Source organism: Tachypleus tridentatus, chromosome 4 (assembly GCF_004210375.1).
Source record: "Tachypleus tridentatus isolate NWPU-2018 chromosome 4, ASM421037v1, whole genome shotgun sequence".
Lineage (NCBI taxonomy): Eukaryota > Metazoa > Arthropoda > Merostomata > Xiphosura > Limulidae > Tachypleus > Tachypleus tridentatus.
Window position 1 is genome coordinate 90,847,860 of NC_134828.1, and position 16,813 is coordinate 90,864,672.

The window sequence follows — 16,813 nt, forward strand, 5'->3', positions numbered from 1 at the left end:
ATGCTATGTCTGAATAGCAGTCTATACGGTTTTTTTAGACGCAAACTTTTGTAATCTATACTTAGATATTAAACTTGGAACAACGCATGAGAAGAGCTCAACAGTAGGGTATATTAAGATAATTTGTTAAATACGTTACCTTGTACTATTATCCCATTCTTCAGTCTCGCATTCAGAACAGCGCCAAAGGCTGGTGTCAGTTTCTCATCACAGTTCTCAAAGTCGGGAAGAGTCTTGACGTGAAAGGCTGAACGACGTCCACGGGGCCGACCCACCTACCACAAGCAACGAAGAAAGGATCAGCTGATTGGCTGATCGAAGCAGGCACGTGAATCGTTTCCAGAACAAAAGGCTGAAAGGCTATATTGCTGTTCTAAATGATCAAGAAAATCCTAGCTTCAAGCAATTGATAAGCAAACCCAGCATAGAGGACAAACAGGAGACGTTAACTTTTCTCAGGAAAAATTGAGTTACTGTGTCAGGATGCTGAATCACCTGCACAGTTCAACGTCTCCTTCAGGTAGGCTCTGCGCTGGCGTCTCAAACACTGATCAGTGGAAAGGAGAATTAATTGACTTATTTGACTCTTTCATTAGGCTGTTCCCGTTTGATAGGTTTGTCTCTGATTAAATTTGCTGAGCATGGATTAACCACTTTATTCTCAGCCTATTCTATGCACTCTCTTAAATGCAATTTGTCGTGTCAACTCACCGCGTACTCGCGCGCACCTCTGCGGTTAACTGTTAGTTCTTATTATTTGTTTATTTATTGTTACGCTGAGAGACAAATTGGGACCACTGCCTTGACCACTTCCATAATTTTGTTGTTCAGTTATTTTAATCTTCTAGAGTTCTATTGCAATATAAAATAAAGAATAAGTAGTGGATTCTGCGCATTCCACACCCTGTTTCTTTAAGTACGGCCCGTAAATTAGTAAAGAGCCGCTTATATAGAAACGTAAATTAAAACTAATGAAACTAAAATTAAGCGGTCATTATAAAAGCCATGTTGGGCTACTCCTTCTCTTTCAGTGGCGAAGGACGACGGAGCAGGAGAGAATGTTAAGCCTAACGGAAGGGTAGACCACCATTATGCACCCGGAGGACCTACTCTCCAGGTGTTGGAGTCAGCCAGTGTTCACGCGCGTTCTATGACTATACCAGGGAGCGGAAGTGGTGGCAGTTCAGGCCAGATCCAAGGTCCTGACACCGATAAAACTGGGAAGCAAAAACGACACCGTACTCGATTCACTCCTGCCCAACTTCAGGAACTGGAGCGTAGCTTCTCCAAGACCCATTATCCAGATATTTTCATGAGGGAGGAAATAGCCATGAGAATTGGGCTGACAGAATCTCGCGTACAGGTATGTTTGTTTTCAAAATTTCGTTCTGTTTATCTGAAGAACTACATAAGAAGACATATCATTATAATATGGGCTAAGGGATAAAGAGTTGTTTTCCATAAAAAGCGTATTTATACTTATTACATCGATATATTTGAGAAAACTGCGCAAAAAGCGAAACATTAAGAAACGCATTTCTATGTATTAAAATAATTAACTGTAGAAATGTGTTTGAAATATCTACGTACTACAAAACTATATCCCTGTACAGAACACTTTTAGTAGAAATATTCTATCTTCGTACACAACACTCTTAGTATAAATACCCTATCTCAGTACGTAACACTCTTTGTATAAATACCCTATCTTTCAGGTATTAATCATCTTTTATCAACGCTTAGTAAACTTACGTATCCATGTAATTGTCCACAAATGTACAGTCGTTTTACCTCGATGTCTGTACAGTTTAAACTATTGGATCCAGACTACCCCAACTGGGTATTGCCCCTAATGATAGTACGACATCACATTTTGGGAAAGTTAATTGTGATTTTTCTCAAAAGGTTTCTCCAAAAATTAAATTATAAGTGAAATAATGAGGCTTTAAATGTTCTTTTGATAGGAGTTTTATTTTGACATTTGCTTTAGAAATATAAACGAAAAAGAAATTGAAACTTTAATTGTCAATTTTTTAGCCACCTTTTCGAATTTATTTTGAGATAGCATAAGAAAGCGGATTTCTCAACAGCGCAGACGATAAACGACTGGCGGTGTGTACATCTAATACAACTGTGAAAACGTTATAGTTTTAAAATATTTAATTGTTAATATAAGGGTATCAAAAGGTATAAAAAATGGCTGTCGTCATGTTTATTTTTATTGTTGTTTGTTTTTCTTGTTTATAAAGATATTTAAACATTAAATTGACTACAAAAGATGGGGCGTTACCCATATAAAAATTAATTGGGCTCCCTACAGTTACTTTTTACAATTGTAGCTATGGTTTCGCCTGAATTAACTTTATAAGCCCTATATCGTATATGTATTGAGTGGAATCTGATATTATTTTCTTTAGCTCAATGCGTAGAGATTTCTTCCTCTTATCAGTACAGAAGAACTAAATTAAGCTGTAGTACAGGTAGTGACTATTAAGTTTACCTTTTGCTCTGATTACTTAATGATAATCTGTTCTTTATAAGCCACAGAAAAGTAATGAATTACCTTAAATGTATTTTCTGTGTTACGTATTACGTGTGCATGTACAATATGTGTAGATTTGTAATTTGACAATGGACGCTAAACGTCGTATTTATAAATGTAATTCAGCCATCTTCGTTTCATGTTTTTTAGTAATTGTTAGACATATTATTTGCACGCCATCATTAAGTTTTAAGTATAAAATAGAAGGATATACACACAATTCACTTATGTTCATTTTAACAGTTTAGGCATTTTTATGTACCTATGTATACCATCAGAGTTAGGGTTAGTGAAATTTCGAGCCAAGCACGGTTTGTCAGTGTCCATGATACGACGAATACGGTATAACAAAGAACGTCAGTTTATTTAAAACACACATATGTATTAAAGAAATAATGCCAACGTTCAATAATACAAAATAAATATTCAGCAATGAGACTTTCGCCAGATTCAAATTCCGATACAAAAACTAGTTTACCTAGTAATTTTTTATGTATAAAGATAAAATACTGTGGAACTGGGAACAGTTTCTCAGCTTTTGTCTGTTTCGACGTATTATGGTCATCACCAGAACTTATATGAACTTAATATATTCTGCATTTCTTAAAGATCAATTTGATTCTTGTGTTTAAATGAACGTGCGAATATTTCTGATGATGAAACGAATAGACGAATAGGTTAGAAAATATAGTTTGTAGATAGAAAAGTTATTAAAAAGTAATCAGCGTTATACCTTTAGTTAATTATTTACAGACTACTTTAAATGCAGGTTTAGGCCTAAAACGTCGTCTCAAATCGAAGTTTTTTAACATTTTATAACAATAGTATCTACAGCGTGTTAGTTTTACTTTCTTAAATTTTGTCTTAGATCTTCTGATCAGTTCTTTTATATCTATAAATTATGGCTTATTGCTCGTGTGCTATCAGACACGATATCACAATATTTATATCTGCAGACATTCTTCGCACTAGGTATCTTATGTCTTCGTGTTACTCACACCGACTCATAATCATGTTACTCAGAAACTTATTAGTTACTATTAAATAATGCTGACTCTATTTTTGCTCCCTAATATCACATTTTTTCCGTGTTACACACACTTACACACATTCTTGTTACTCAGAAACGTAATAATTATTATTTACACTTGCTGTATCTACTTTTGTTCCCTAATATCTTACGTTTTCATGTTACCCGCAGCTACACATATTTTAATTAATTAGAAATTTATTAATATTAACTATAGCTCTATCTATTCGTCCTTTCTCATATCTTATATTTCCGTGTTACCCACACCTGTATATATGTTTCTTAGTCAGAAACTAATTATTATTAACTCTATCTATTCTTCCTCCTTAAAATATTATGTTTCCGTGTTACCCACACTTACTCATATTCTTGTTACTCATAAACCTATTAATTACTGATGTTTCTATTCTAGTCTTTTAATATCTTATGTTTCCGTGTTACCCACACTTACTCATATTCTTGTTACTCATAAACCTATTAATTACTGATGTTTCTATTCTAGTCTTTTAATATCTTATGTTTCCGTGTTACCAACACCTACTCATATTCTTGTTGCTCAGAAACTTGTTAATTATTATTAACTATAGGTGTATCTATACTTGCTCCCTAATTTCTTCAATCTGTATTACCCATACCTACTCATATTCTTGTTACTCAGAAACTTGTTAATTATTATTAACTATATTTTATCTATTCTTGCTTCCTAAAATCTTGTTTCCGTGTTATCCATATCTATACATATTCTTGTTACCTGGAAAGTTATGAATTATTATTAACTATAACTGTATCTGTTCTTGCTCCCTAACATTCTTATGTTTCCGTGTTAACCGTAACTACTGTTGTTGTTATAACTCAGAAAGTTTATAATTATTATTAACTATAGCTCTATTTATTCTTTCTTCTTAATATCTTATGTTTCCGTGTTACCTACACCTACACATATTGGTATTACTCAGAAACCTATTATCTCAGTATCTTGTTTTCTTGTTACATAAACCTGTATATATATATCCTTGTTACATAAACCTGTATATATATATCCTTGTTACATAAACCTGTATATATATATCCTTGTTACATAAACCTGTATATATATATCCTTGTTACATAAATCTGTATATACATATCCTTGTTACTTAGAACGTTATTAATTATTATCTATAGCATTCTGTACTGCTGTTACTTAGATCTTTATCTAATTGTTTTACACTCTGTCATATTTGTTATCTAAGCCTTTGTATATTGTTTCTATTGATACCTTTAATAATTAGTGTTAACAGTCACTATGTATGTATTGTTATAACACTTATCTTTAACTTACCTTGTTAGTTATACCTGTATCTATTCTTGTTACTTGGTACTTACCTGATCCTTGGTATTCAATACTCACTCTTTTTTCTTAAGATACGTATTGATTACTGTAAGGTACCGCAGTATGTATTACTGCACTCAGTAACTTATGCATTCTTGTTATTCAAAGTTGTATATATGCTTATAACCTTGTTAACCACAGTCTGATAGCTGTATCTGTTCTTTTTTCTCAGTTTTTGTCCTCTTGTTATCGGAAGCTTCTTCTATCCTTGTTATTTGTAACCTTATTAATTAATGTTACCTAAAGCAGTATATATTTTTATAACTCAGGAAACCTTATTAATTAATGTTACCTAAAGCAGTATATATTTTTATAACCCAGATCACTATGTTTTCTCGTTAAGTCGGAGCTTATTAATTTTTTTATTATTTTTTTTTACTGTAGCTGTCACTGTTACTCAATACCTTATGTTTCTTTGTAACCCGAATCTGTTTGTTTGGTGTTGTTTTTTTTTAATTTTGCACAAAGCTACACGAGCTCTATCTGCGCTAGCCGTCCCTAATTTAGCAGTGTAAGACTAGAGGGAAGGCAGCTAGTCATCACCACCCACCGCCAACTCTTGGTCTATTTTTTTCCAACGAATAGTGGGATTGACTGTAACATTATAACGCTCCCACGGCTGAAAGAGCGAGCATGTTTGGTGCGACGGGAATTCGAACCCGCGACCCTCAGATTACGAGTCGAACGCCTTAAACCACCTAGCTATGCCGGTCCAACCCGAATCTATATACGTATATATAACAGTTTTTCAGAACCCTATTAATACTTGTTACCCATTAGTGTATCTGTCTTGTAACCCAAAAGCCTTCTTATGTCTTGACGGGAAATTTCTTATCTTGTCTCTCGCTTTGTATATTGGATTGCGATGTTATATTATTGTCTGTTATACTTGTAAAGAACAATCTAACTCAGTTTTAAAATTCTTCCTTGCATGAAACTGTAAGATCACAAATACCCAAGTCTTCATAATAGTTTTCAAGTTATTTTAATACGTTAATGCTGTTTGTGTGTTATATAGTTTATCCAGAACCATTTATAAAAAAGAACATTATCTACTTCTACGGTATAGACATTAATTGTGTTGATCCTTCTGGTGAAGTATTAGAATGAAAACAAGTAACCAACGTATATATTGTACCATGATACTCACTTTCCCACATTTTTCTCGTTTCTTTTGTCACTTTATTTATTATCCAAGCTATCATTGTTTACTTCTCAATGTTGTTGTGAACAGTATTAATAAGACTACTGAAATAAAGTTAAAAACAAGTGTTTGAAATATATTAAACAACACGTGTTTGCTAAATTCCGTTCTAACGAGGCTTTTTGCTCGATACCAGTTCACGTACAGAAGTTTTGTAATAACATAAAGACCCATTCAAAATTATTTTCCGAGTCCAGGATGTATTCTTTTCGTTATCACTGACATTCCTAGATTGCACTCCTATATAATGATGTTATTAGGAGAAAAGAAGCCCTCTATAAATAGAAAGGTGTCACGTCTCCTTATACACTAGCTCCCTTTAAGCTTTGGTGTGTGTGTGTGAGTGTGTTTTTCTTGTAGCATAGTCACATCAAGCCATTGAGGGGTTTAATTGGTATTGTCTTTGCGACTTACAAGCTGAGAATCAAGCGTTCTAACTACCAGGCCTTTTAGAAATGGAGAAACTGCTAATCGAAGTGTTCTTACTTAAGCAAATAAAGATCAGTGGTGAGGTTGGTATCCCTACGCCAGGAGTGAAAAAGAATGACCTCTACAAGTTCTCGTTATAAGAAAATTTTCGGTTGTTGGTTATTAAAAATGAGCATCGTAAAAGCGTTATGACACAAATTATTAATTTGTGCGTTTGTTTTAAAGGAAATTCACGTTGGGCTACCTGCCGCGGGGAGTAGGAATCCGGCCTTAGACTTACCGCTGTCTCACTCGCTGAGCAATCGAGCAAATATTAAAGAGACCACACAAACAAACGCTTTCTTTCACACCACACGACAAAACAAATTTTACTTCAAAACGGGTATTATTTTAATAACTTGGTTTGGTTTTTAATTTCGCGCAAATGGCATTTAGCAGTTAAAAATTAGAAGTAAAGCAACTGGTCTTCACCACCCACCGCCAACTCTTGGACTACTCTTTTACCAACAAATAATGGGATTGACCATCACTATAACAGCCCCATTGCTTAAAGGGCGAGCATGTTTGGTGAAATGGGGTTTCGAAACCGCGACTCTAAGATTGCAAGTCGAGCGCTCCATCCATTTGGCCATAACGGGCCGTTCCTTTAGGCATGTATTTGTTGTTAATCAATAAATGTATTTAAAATAATGTCCGAAAATTATGTGGAAACTTGTGCATAATGTACTTCTCACGCCAAAGTGACCAAGAAGCTTTGGCTTTGTTTAAAACACACCTATTCTTAATGTTGCACCAAACTGAAAAGACGAGACATGAAGTACTATTTTTACTGAATAGGAATATGAAACTTGTTTTACACTTCACAAAACGTATTGTAATTCTAACAAGATACGTTTATGTTAAATTATACAATAATATCACAGGCTAGCAAGTTTGAACTTCGTAAAAGTTGATTTAGTTTTTATAATTCAACTATGCAAATTTCGAAAATAATGTTTTTTTTTTCTATCACGTAAAATGTTTTTATAGATCGGGGAAAAGTGTATTAGTTAGATAAAATTATTATTTCGCCTACCACAGTGAATAATTTTTATTATTATATTTGTTATGTTTGCGTGATAAGACTCTCACGTCGCGATTGGTCTCGAGAAATCTACAGCCAGTGGTTGTCAACATTTTAAGCTTGAAAATTTTGACTTGATTTCAATGAAAATAATTTCCTTTTATAAAAGTACATATGACATTTTATGAAAAATCTGTACTTGATAAAGAAAAATGGATGTAATTTTTGAATATAGCATACAGGAATTACTGTATAATATGTAAACATTTCAAGACTATAAAACTATTGCAGACCTGGGTATTCCGAAACAGGAGAATGTTATTCATTAATGTATTTTATACTGTTGTTGATGGAATCTACGAAATAAATGGAAAAGGGATAGCATCGATCTAAACGAAAGTATAAAAATGTAAACAAATTGTGTGCTAATTATTATATTCATGTGCTTCAGGACGTGCCTGAATTAAAGATCATATTTAGTGGTCATCTGATACATTTCGGTCCTGATATGGTCAGGTGGTTAGGGCTCTTGATTCGCTCTATACGAGTGACGGGCTTGATTTTTACTCCCACTAAATCTTCACACCCTTTCAGCTATATGGGTGGTATAATGTGACTTTCAATCCCACGTTTTGTTGGTAAAGACTTGCCTAAGAGTTGACAGTAGATAGTGTTTACTGTTAACTTAGGGACGGTTAGAACAGAAAGTCCTCGAGTTGCTCTATACAAAATTCAACAACAAAAATCGACTTGGTTAACCTAGTTTTAGAGTGCTAAAGCTCTACTGTTTAACACATTTGGTTCAAATAGTGATGACACATTACTGTCTAACATTCAGTTCAAGAATTGCGACACTGCTGTCCACTATGTCGAAAGTTTAGTGTTTGAATATAATTTCTTTTCCTTCAGGTAACTAAAGATAACATTTTAATATTGCAAATTCTTGTTCAATTTGTTTTGCCAGTGAGGAAGCCATAAGTGAAGATATTTTATTCTGTATGTAAAGTCAAGATGCCTTAATCTGCTATGTGGTCATTAGCTGGATCAAGTGGTATGTCCAATTACATCATTTTTTTGTTCATTTTTCAGATACAGCAGCCAGCCAAACACAGCTTTTTTTATTTAGCAATATATATGTATATATATTTATCCAGTATATATTTGTTCACTTTATCACTAGGTGGTCAACGTCAGTTACTAGTTCATTTTAACCCTTTAAACCATTCTGTATACAAGAATAATAAAACAGGTAGTCTACGTTCATTAAGACAGTTTTGCTCTATCAGATGATGATAAAATTGTAGTTACTGCTAGAGATGAACGAAAATATGAAATATCGATTTTCGATCTTCGCCGCTTCTTCCCCGGTTTTGGATTTTGGGACGCTCTGGGTAGATGAAATGTATTAAATACACCAGAGATAGTGCGATTGTCCCAGGTAGCTCTTCATATTTAGCTTCTGATATTTATTGACGTTTCTCTTTTTCTCATTCACTTCACATATAATACAGCGGTTCGGTCCCTAAAGACACGGATTGTATAGTGTACAAAGCACTGAGTATTCTACATGTTACAGTTGTCTAATATTCATCTATTATTCGCTAATAATTTTTGTTTCACAGCTGTTTTTACGCTTTTCAAAGGAACACCAAATATTTGTAAGAAACTAACTTCAAGTCTTTGTAACACTGCTTACACAAGAATTACGATTTCTTTTTTAGTTTTGCACAAATTAATAATAAAATAAGTAGTCAAAGATCATAAAAACTGTTTTACTCTATCAAAATATGATAAAATTATAATTACTGCTAGACCTAGGTCTATTAAAGAGGAATGCTGATGAACAAAAATTAAATTTTGATTTGGGCATACCAGATTGTCCCTGAAGAAGAAAAGATCCACCTTTCGAAAGCGCTCAGGTTACAGGTTTCTTATTCATTCCTATAAGATTCAAACAAATATGCTTTAGTTTATATGCTTTGGTATGTTACAAGGGTCAATGTAAAGCACTGATAAATAAAAACATTTTATGGGAAAATACATAGGGAACCATATGAAAAATCAGTGGAACCAGTTACAACATTTGGTGATAAATTTCTTTATAATTTGTGGGTGATTCATATGTCATTACGAATTCTATTAACCAACAAAGTCCTAGTCCTACAAGTAATTATGCATATATAAAGGTTAGTGAGTAATTCTGGAATGAATGACAAATTATTTTCATAATCTTTTTTTTTTAATTTAGAATTCTTCACTCTTCGTAATTACTGTCCGCCATTTTTGTTACGGTCATAGGGTTTTTGTTGTTTGTGGAATATGATGAATTAAAAGAATTTTCAAGTATACCGTAGCGTAAAAGAAAGAAAAACATATCTAGTTACTACAAAACTTTACTAGAAACTTTTTTATTATAAGATTAATAGAATTTCATGACGTTAACAGCTTTAGGAAGTTTTTGTACTTAACGTGAGAGCCAACATTTTCTAAGCATGCGAGCAGTTGGTATGTCTGTAAAGCAGATGAACAGTGCATACATTAATAACCAGCCATTAGGCAGTTCATTAATAAAGTCTATTCCCATAAGATAAACTTCGATGTTAACTGAAGCTACGTCAGCAAAGTATTTGACGAACCATAACAATGTGGTTTTCAGTCGGTAGCAACGACCTCAAGGGACGTAAGAAACCTAATGCTCTGAGCTGACTTGCGCCATGATTTATAAATTATCCACAGTTAAACGTGGAAACCGAGATGTGTAACTTACTTTCGCCCCTGCTAAGGTGTTCCCTCGAGCCCCGTTAGATGGGGGCCAATCTCAGCTTGCCATTGTTGTCTTTCTCACTTGTCGATTCATAGCCCCACCAACTACAGAAGATATGCATTTGGTATTAATGTAGTTTTGTTGTTTCATTAAAAAGTAGTCCCTCACCGATACGCGAAGAGAAAGACGAAGAGCAATTGAAGCTGACGGTTGTGGAATATACAAGGTAGAAAGTAATGGATGAAAATGTTAATGGAAAAAAAAAACGAACTGCGAGATACGTTTAGTGCTGTGTTGTATTAATGATATTGGTATGAACAGTGAGTAAAAGAAGCAGCCAATCGCTGGACGAGCTGTCAACCGTAAAATGGTGACTGGATATGGATCATTTAAACTGTCACCTGTACAGACACACAGTAACATCACAGCAATTTTTAAGCAACATAGATTATTTGACATGGTTGACAGATTTTGTAAAAAAGGTGTAATTAATTAATACCACGAGAGTAATTATCATCTGAGTTTGAAACTTCTTTGCTCAGGTATCCATCTATAGGGATAGAATACATATGTGTGTGTTTGTGTCTATTCATTACACAAAACCAGTGAAATATAAATTTACGATTTTCTCTATACGTTAAAACCTATCAAAGTTTAATCTATTTTGGAATCTTTAAATTCAAAATGTTGAAAATTATGCTGGAAATACTCGATATTGTTGAATGTGATTATAAGTGAGACACTTGGCGTTTGAAAATTTAGTTTGTATATCTATGTTAAAGAAATATTTCGTTTATTTGCTATGAAATTCACGCAAAGTTACACGAGGGCTATCTGCGCTAGCCATCCATAATTTAGCAGTGTAAGACTAGAAGGAAGGCAGCTAGTCATTACCACCCATCGCTAAGTCTTGGGATACTCTTTTACAAACGAATAGTGGGATTGACCGTCACATTATAACGTCTCCGCGGCTGAAAGGGAAAACAAGTTTTGTGTGACGGGGATTCGAACCCGCAACCCTCAGATTACGAGTCGAGTGCTTTAACTACCTGGTCATGCTGGGTCTGTATTGTTGGACAACAAATGAAAATGGCCCGGCATGACCATGTGGGTTAGAGCGTTCGACTCATCATCTGAGGATCGCGTGTTCAAATCCCCGTCACACCAAACATGTTCGCCCTTTCAGTCGTGGGGGCGTTATGATGTGAAGGTCAATTCCACTATTCGTTGGTAAAAGAGTAGCCCAAGAGTCGGCGGTGGGTGGTGATGACTAGTTGCTTTCCCTCTAGTCTTACACTGCTAAATTAGGGACGGCTAACGCAGATAGCCCTCGTGTAGCTTTGAGCGAAATTCAAAAATGAACAAACAAATGAAAACATTTCACATTTCGAATATTTGGAGACATTTCTAATGTGCAATTAAATGCTTCCTTTCTCCATTTCGACTTTCTCTAGACTTTCACAGTCGTTAATAACAACCATTATGTCACAGAGTGAATTATTTGCCGACTTAATAGTTAAATGTACTTTATTCATCACACATTGCAAAATACAAGTAAACGCCGAAATCTTTAGTAGCTGATACGAGACGTTTATTAAGTCCGACCATAGTTATCAGTCAGTGATGGCTTCTCATTCTTCTAACGACCATATTATCGGTATTTCAGAGTCCGATATGAGACTTATACAATAAATATTATTCAGATTTTAATCCGGAAATCCTTTTATATGCATGACGACTTATTACCACTCTATTATATATTTCCAATATTACTGTCTTCTCTTTCAGAGATTCAATTTATGATATATATATATATATATATATACAATGAATAACCACATTCACTTGTAAATGTGACATTTTTACTTTTTGTTGTCAACCTAAAGTATAGAAATATCTTCATTAAGGACCTGAGGGCCACACTTATCACATCATCTTGAAATAAAACTAACTCATAAAACTAACAGAAATGGATGGTTTGGAGACTTTAATGGAGCACCTTAATCCATTTTACCGTGGCAATAACGTAAAATCCTGCTTACGCGTGATGGTACTTGAAATATCTTACGTTCAGGAGTTCTATAAAGTTTTTATCTGTTGGAGAACACAATTTCATTTTAATTTGAATTACTTGTACTACTATTGTTATTTCAGTGATGAAATCATCGTTTCTTAAAAAAAGAAAATATTATTTTAGGTAGAATAAATTGGTATATTAATATTCTTCATGTATTATAGCTAGGGCACTTAAAATTGTTTCGAAACAAGGTAGTTGCGCTGTATTAATTTTAAAATTCAGCTCTTTCAGACATTGTGATCGGTAGTTCGGTATTAGGGACGACTATACTTGAGACATAGAGGTTGTTAACTTGGCCGTTTAGTCTTCTTGCGTATGTGGTTCCATTTTAGTAGAAAATTCCAATTACTTTACGTCAGACAGTGTGTTATATGTATGTGATGTTGAGTACATTATTTTCCCTAAATAAGAGAAATTATACATATCCACTTGTGTGGAAATTCTCAACAATAGGAGAGTTTTGAAGCTATGTAAACTATTACACCTTGTGCGTGAAAGCAAGAAATTGAAGTGGGTAAACTGACTTTACAATACTGTTTCAGTAAACGTAGAATCCCTATCTTGGTGGCCAGGTGGTTAAGGCGCTCGACTCGTAAACTGAGGGTCGCAGGTTCGAATCCCCGTCATACCAAACATGTTCGCACTTCCAGCCGTGCGGGCGTTATAATGTGACAGTGAATCCCAATATTCCTTGGTAGCCCAAGAGTTGGCGGTGGGTGGAGATGACTAGCTGTCTTCCCTCTCGTCTTACACTGCAAAATTAGCGACGGCTAGCGCAGATAACCCTCGTGTAGCTTCGCGCGAAATTCAAATGAAAGAAACCCTACTTTAGCCTAATAGTAATTTTCAAGAACTGCTCCATTTACCACTGTCTTGAAACCTTCAGTTCGATCCGATGTGAAGAAAAAAAAATTAGTAATTATAAACAAATAGTAACTCCACAACTGATGTGTTTGTTTTGTAAACTTTATCACATATTTTTTAAATATAAGTAAATAGTTTTAGGTTTGTCACTTCTACAGTTTTCTAACTCTGCAGTTCTCTATAGTTCTCTAACTCTGCAGTTCACGAATGTTTACGTATCTCTAGTTGTGGTTGTTTTTCACTCAGCTGCAGTTTCGTTTTATGATTGGTGAGAATAATATCAATTAACTTGTTGTTATACTACATGGAAACGTTACTTTTTACATTCTCTAACAACGCATTGGTTGGTTCACTAATAATGTTGTTCATAAATTTTGAGCCTCCAAATTTATATAATGCAAGTGGTCGCGCCAAAGGTGAAGATGTCCTCATTCCAATAATTCTTTGATACCAAGAGTTATAGGCCAGAGCATGGCCAGGTGGGTTAAGGCGTTCGACTCTTAATCTGAGGGTCGCAAGTTCGAATCCCCGTCGCATCAATCATGCTCGTTCTATCAGCCGTGGAGACATTATAATGTGACGGCCAATACCAATATTCCTTGGTAAAAGAGTAGCCCAAGAGTTGGCGGTTGGTGGAGATGACTAGCTGCCTTCTCTCGTGTCTTACACTGCTAAATTAGGGACGCCTAGCGCAGATAGCCCTGGTGTAGCTTTGCGCGAAATTTCAAAAACAAAACAAACAAAAAAACAAACCAAGAGTTACCATTTGAACTTAGAAAGCTTCCAATTGCAGACACAATTTTTCTTGCAGTGTTAATTAATAAGCCACAAGGTCAAAGTTTAAAGCTTGCTGGATTATTCCTAAAGGAGCTTTGCTTTTCACATGGTTAGTTCTATGTAGAATCTTCAAGAGTTGGATCCCATCTAAACCTCTTTATATTATCATAAGAAATGTTCTTATAAACAGTTTTATTGTGTTTTTAAATACCTATTTCAAATAATTTGTACGCCTGTGCAGGTAACGGGTAATTCATCCTTCCGTGGATCCGCGGTAACTTTAGAGCGTTATAACGCGAAACGATGGTTCGCCTTCCGTGGATCCGCGGTAACTTTAGAGCGTTATAACGCGAAACGATGGTTCGATTCCTCACGGTAGACAGAACTCAGACTGTGTAGTATTGTACTAATAATTAACAAACAACCAAAGTGTAAAATATTAAGTATTCTATGTGTTATTTTAGTAAAGAATTAGATAAGAGAAAAGACTTTCCATGTCTTATCTTAGAGATACAGTAATACGTCAGTGGCGGATACCGTTGTGTAACTGTTTTGAAATTCTGTTAAAACTCGTAACTATAACTATTATTACCACTACCCCTGTTCTTTAGAATGTAACGTGGTACAACATGCATTGTTAGTTTGTTAGCAAAGGTATACAAGTATTAGTTCTATTCTACTGCCCCCCGCTAGTACAACAGTATGTCTTTGGATTTACAACGCTAAAAATCAGGGGTTCGATTTCCCTCGGTGGGCTCAGCGGATAGCCCCATGTGGCTTTGCTATAAAACACACTAGTTCTATTCTAGTTAATGAATCGCTTCTAACAACAGATTTTCTGCTGTTGTGGTTTTCATTTCAGTGTAAATATACACAACGGGGCAATCTACGCTCTGTCCACCTAGGATTTATGGTTATAAGACATATAACTTACTGCTGATCCATCAAAGAACTTTTTTTCTGTCTTTATAAGTTATTGTTCTACAATACAATAGAACAAATGATCGTTGCTGCTACTCTAACATTAACCGGACACTTCGTATTTTTTAGGTGTGGTTCCAGAACCGGAGAGCCAAGTGGAAAAAGAGAAAAAGGAGCACCAGTGTGCTGAGGAACCCAGGGGTTCTCCTACCCTCGCACACTCTTACTCCTCTGGGTTTTATGAGTGATGGGCTTTGTTCTTTCGGAAGCGGCTCAGATACACGTTGGTCTATGTCTACGGGTATGACACCAATGGGCACGCCGCCAATGACCCTGGGTCATTCAACCCTGTCCCGACAATCTTGTCTCGGTCAGTCATTATCTACCTCTTCCATGTCCGGAATCAACCAGACCGGCGTCCCATTTAACCACGGACCTGCGACAACTTCGGGTTGTAACGTCTATCAGTCTCATTATGGCCTGAACACGCTCAGCTCTCCAGCCGGAGTAGCGCATTCTCACGGCTTTGCCCAAGTGGCAGTTGGAATGTCCATGGCCGCAGCTTCTCCGCAGAATTCAGGTTCCTCCACGCCTCCGCAGTTATCGGCCGCCTGCACCATGTCGATGGGAGGACTTGATCAGAGCGTCGGCAACAGTGAGGGAGAAGTTTGGCGGGAAACTAGCATTACATCACTGCGACGAAAAGCTATAGAACATTCAGCAACTATGTCGGTGTTTAGATGAAACGTATCTGTGGAATTGTAGGGGAATGTAGTTTCTTTCCGTAAGACGGTTGTGATTAATATTTTAGATTAAGACACTGAAAGATATTAGGCTTAAGCTATACATGTATATATATATATGGTACAGTATTTCTTCAACGATTCGTCAGGAACATCAAACAGATCGCTGTGTAACTCAGTGTAAAACATCCTTCTGCTGAGATCGGACTTCTAATCTGTATGCCATCTTCTATTACCAAAGTTGTGAATGTTAGATATGTTTGTGATCAGACAACAGGTGTACTCTAACTCGTATTAAACAACAGATAAATGTTCGATGACTGAACTATGAATCTAGGAGAATTTCTTAATGCAATATGTTTCGTACAGACAAGTCAGTAAAGAGTATGTAAACATATTAAACATAATGAGCTTCGTAGTAGTCATGTCATTCACTACATGGTAAGTGAAGATATTAATATCAATGTGTTCTGAACCAGTTCTTTCTGTAAAGAGTATGTAAACATATAAAATGCAATGAACTATGTACCAGGTCATATCGTTCAATACAGGGCTACTATGTACTAGGTCATATCTTCAATGCAGGGCTAGTGAAGTTATTAATAACAACACGTTCTGTGTCACATAATACAATACAATGTATTTTAAAATATCAATCACGTGGTATCCAGAACTATATCATTCAGTCGAGAGTATTTGAGATTATTAACTACGACGTGTCTTTATAAATGAATATTATACAGAATAAGTAAATATATTAATCGTAATGTGGTCTGTGTCAAATAATACTGTATAGTGTAAAAAATATTAATCACAATGTGCACTCCACCTGATCATCCAATATAGATTATGTAAAAATATTAATCACAATGTGCACTACACCTGATCATCCAATATAGATTGTGTAAAAATATTAATCATAATGTGCACTCCACCTGATCATCCAATATAGATTATGTAAAAATGTTAATCATAATGTGCACTACACCTGATCATCCAATATAGATTGTGTAAAAATATTAATCAC

General features: G+C 35.2%; 1 protein-coding gene across 1 annotated transcript; it reads left to right on the forward strand.

Moving 5' to 3' along the window:
• The first annotated feature begins 234 nt into the window (after positions 1-234).
• On the forward strand, positions 235-16,471 carry LOC143248378 (homeobox protein orthopedia-like). The gene is made up of 3 exons (XM_076496739.1): positions 235-520; positions 1,032-1,363; positions 15,173-16,471. Exons 1-3 carry the CDS (start codon positions 484-486, stop codon positions 15,785-15,787), a joined length of 984 nt encoding a protein of 327 aa, XP_076352854.1. The 5' UTR covers positions 235-483; the 3' UTR covers positions 15,788-16,471.
• The last annotated feature ends 342 nt before the right edge of the window (positions 16,472-16,813 follow it).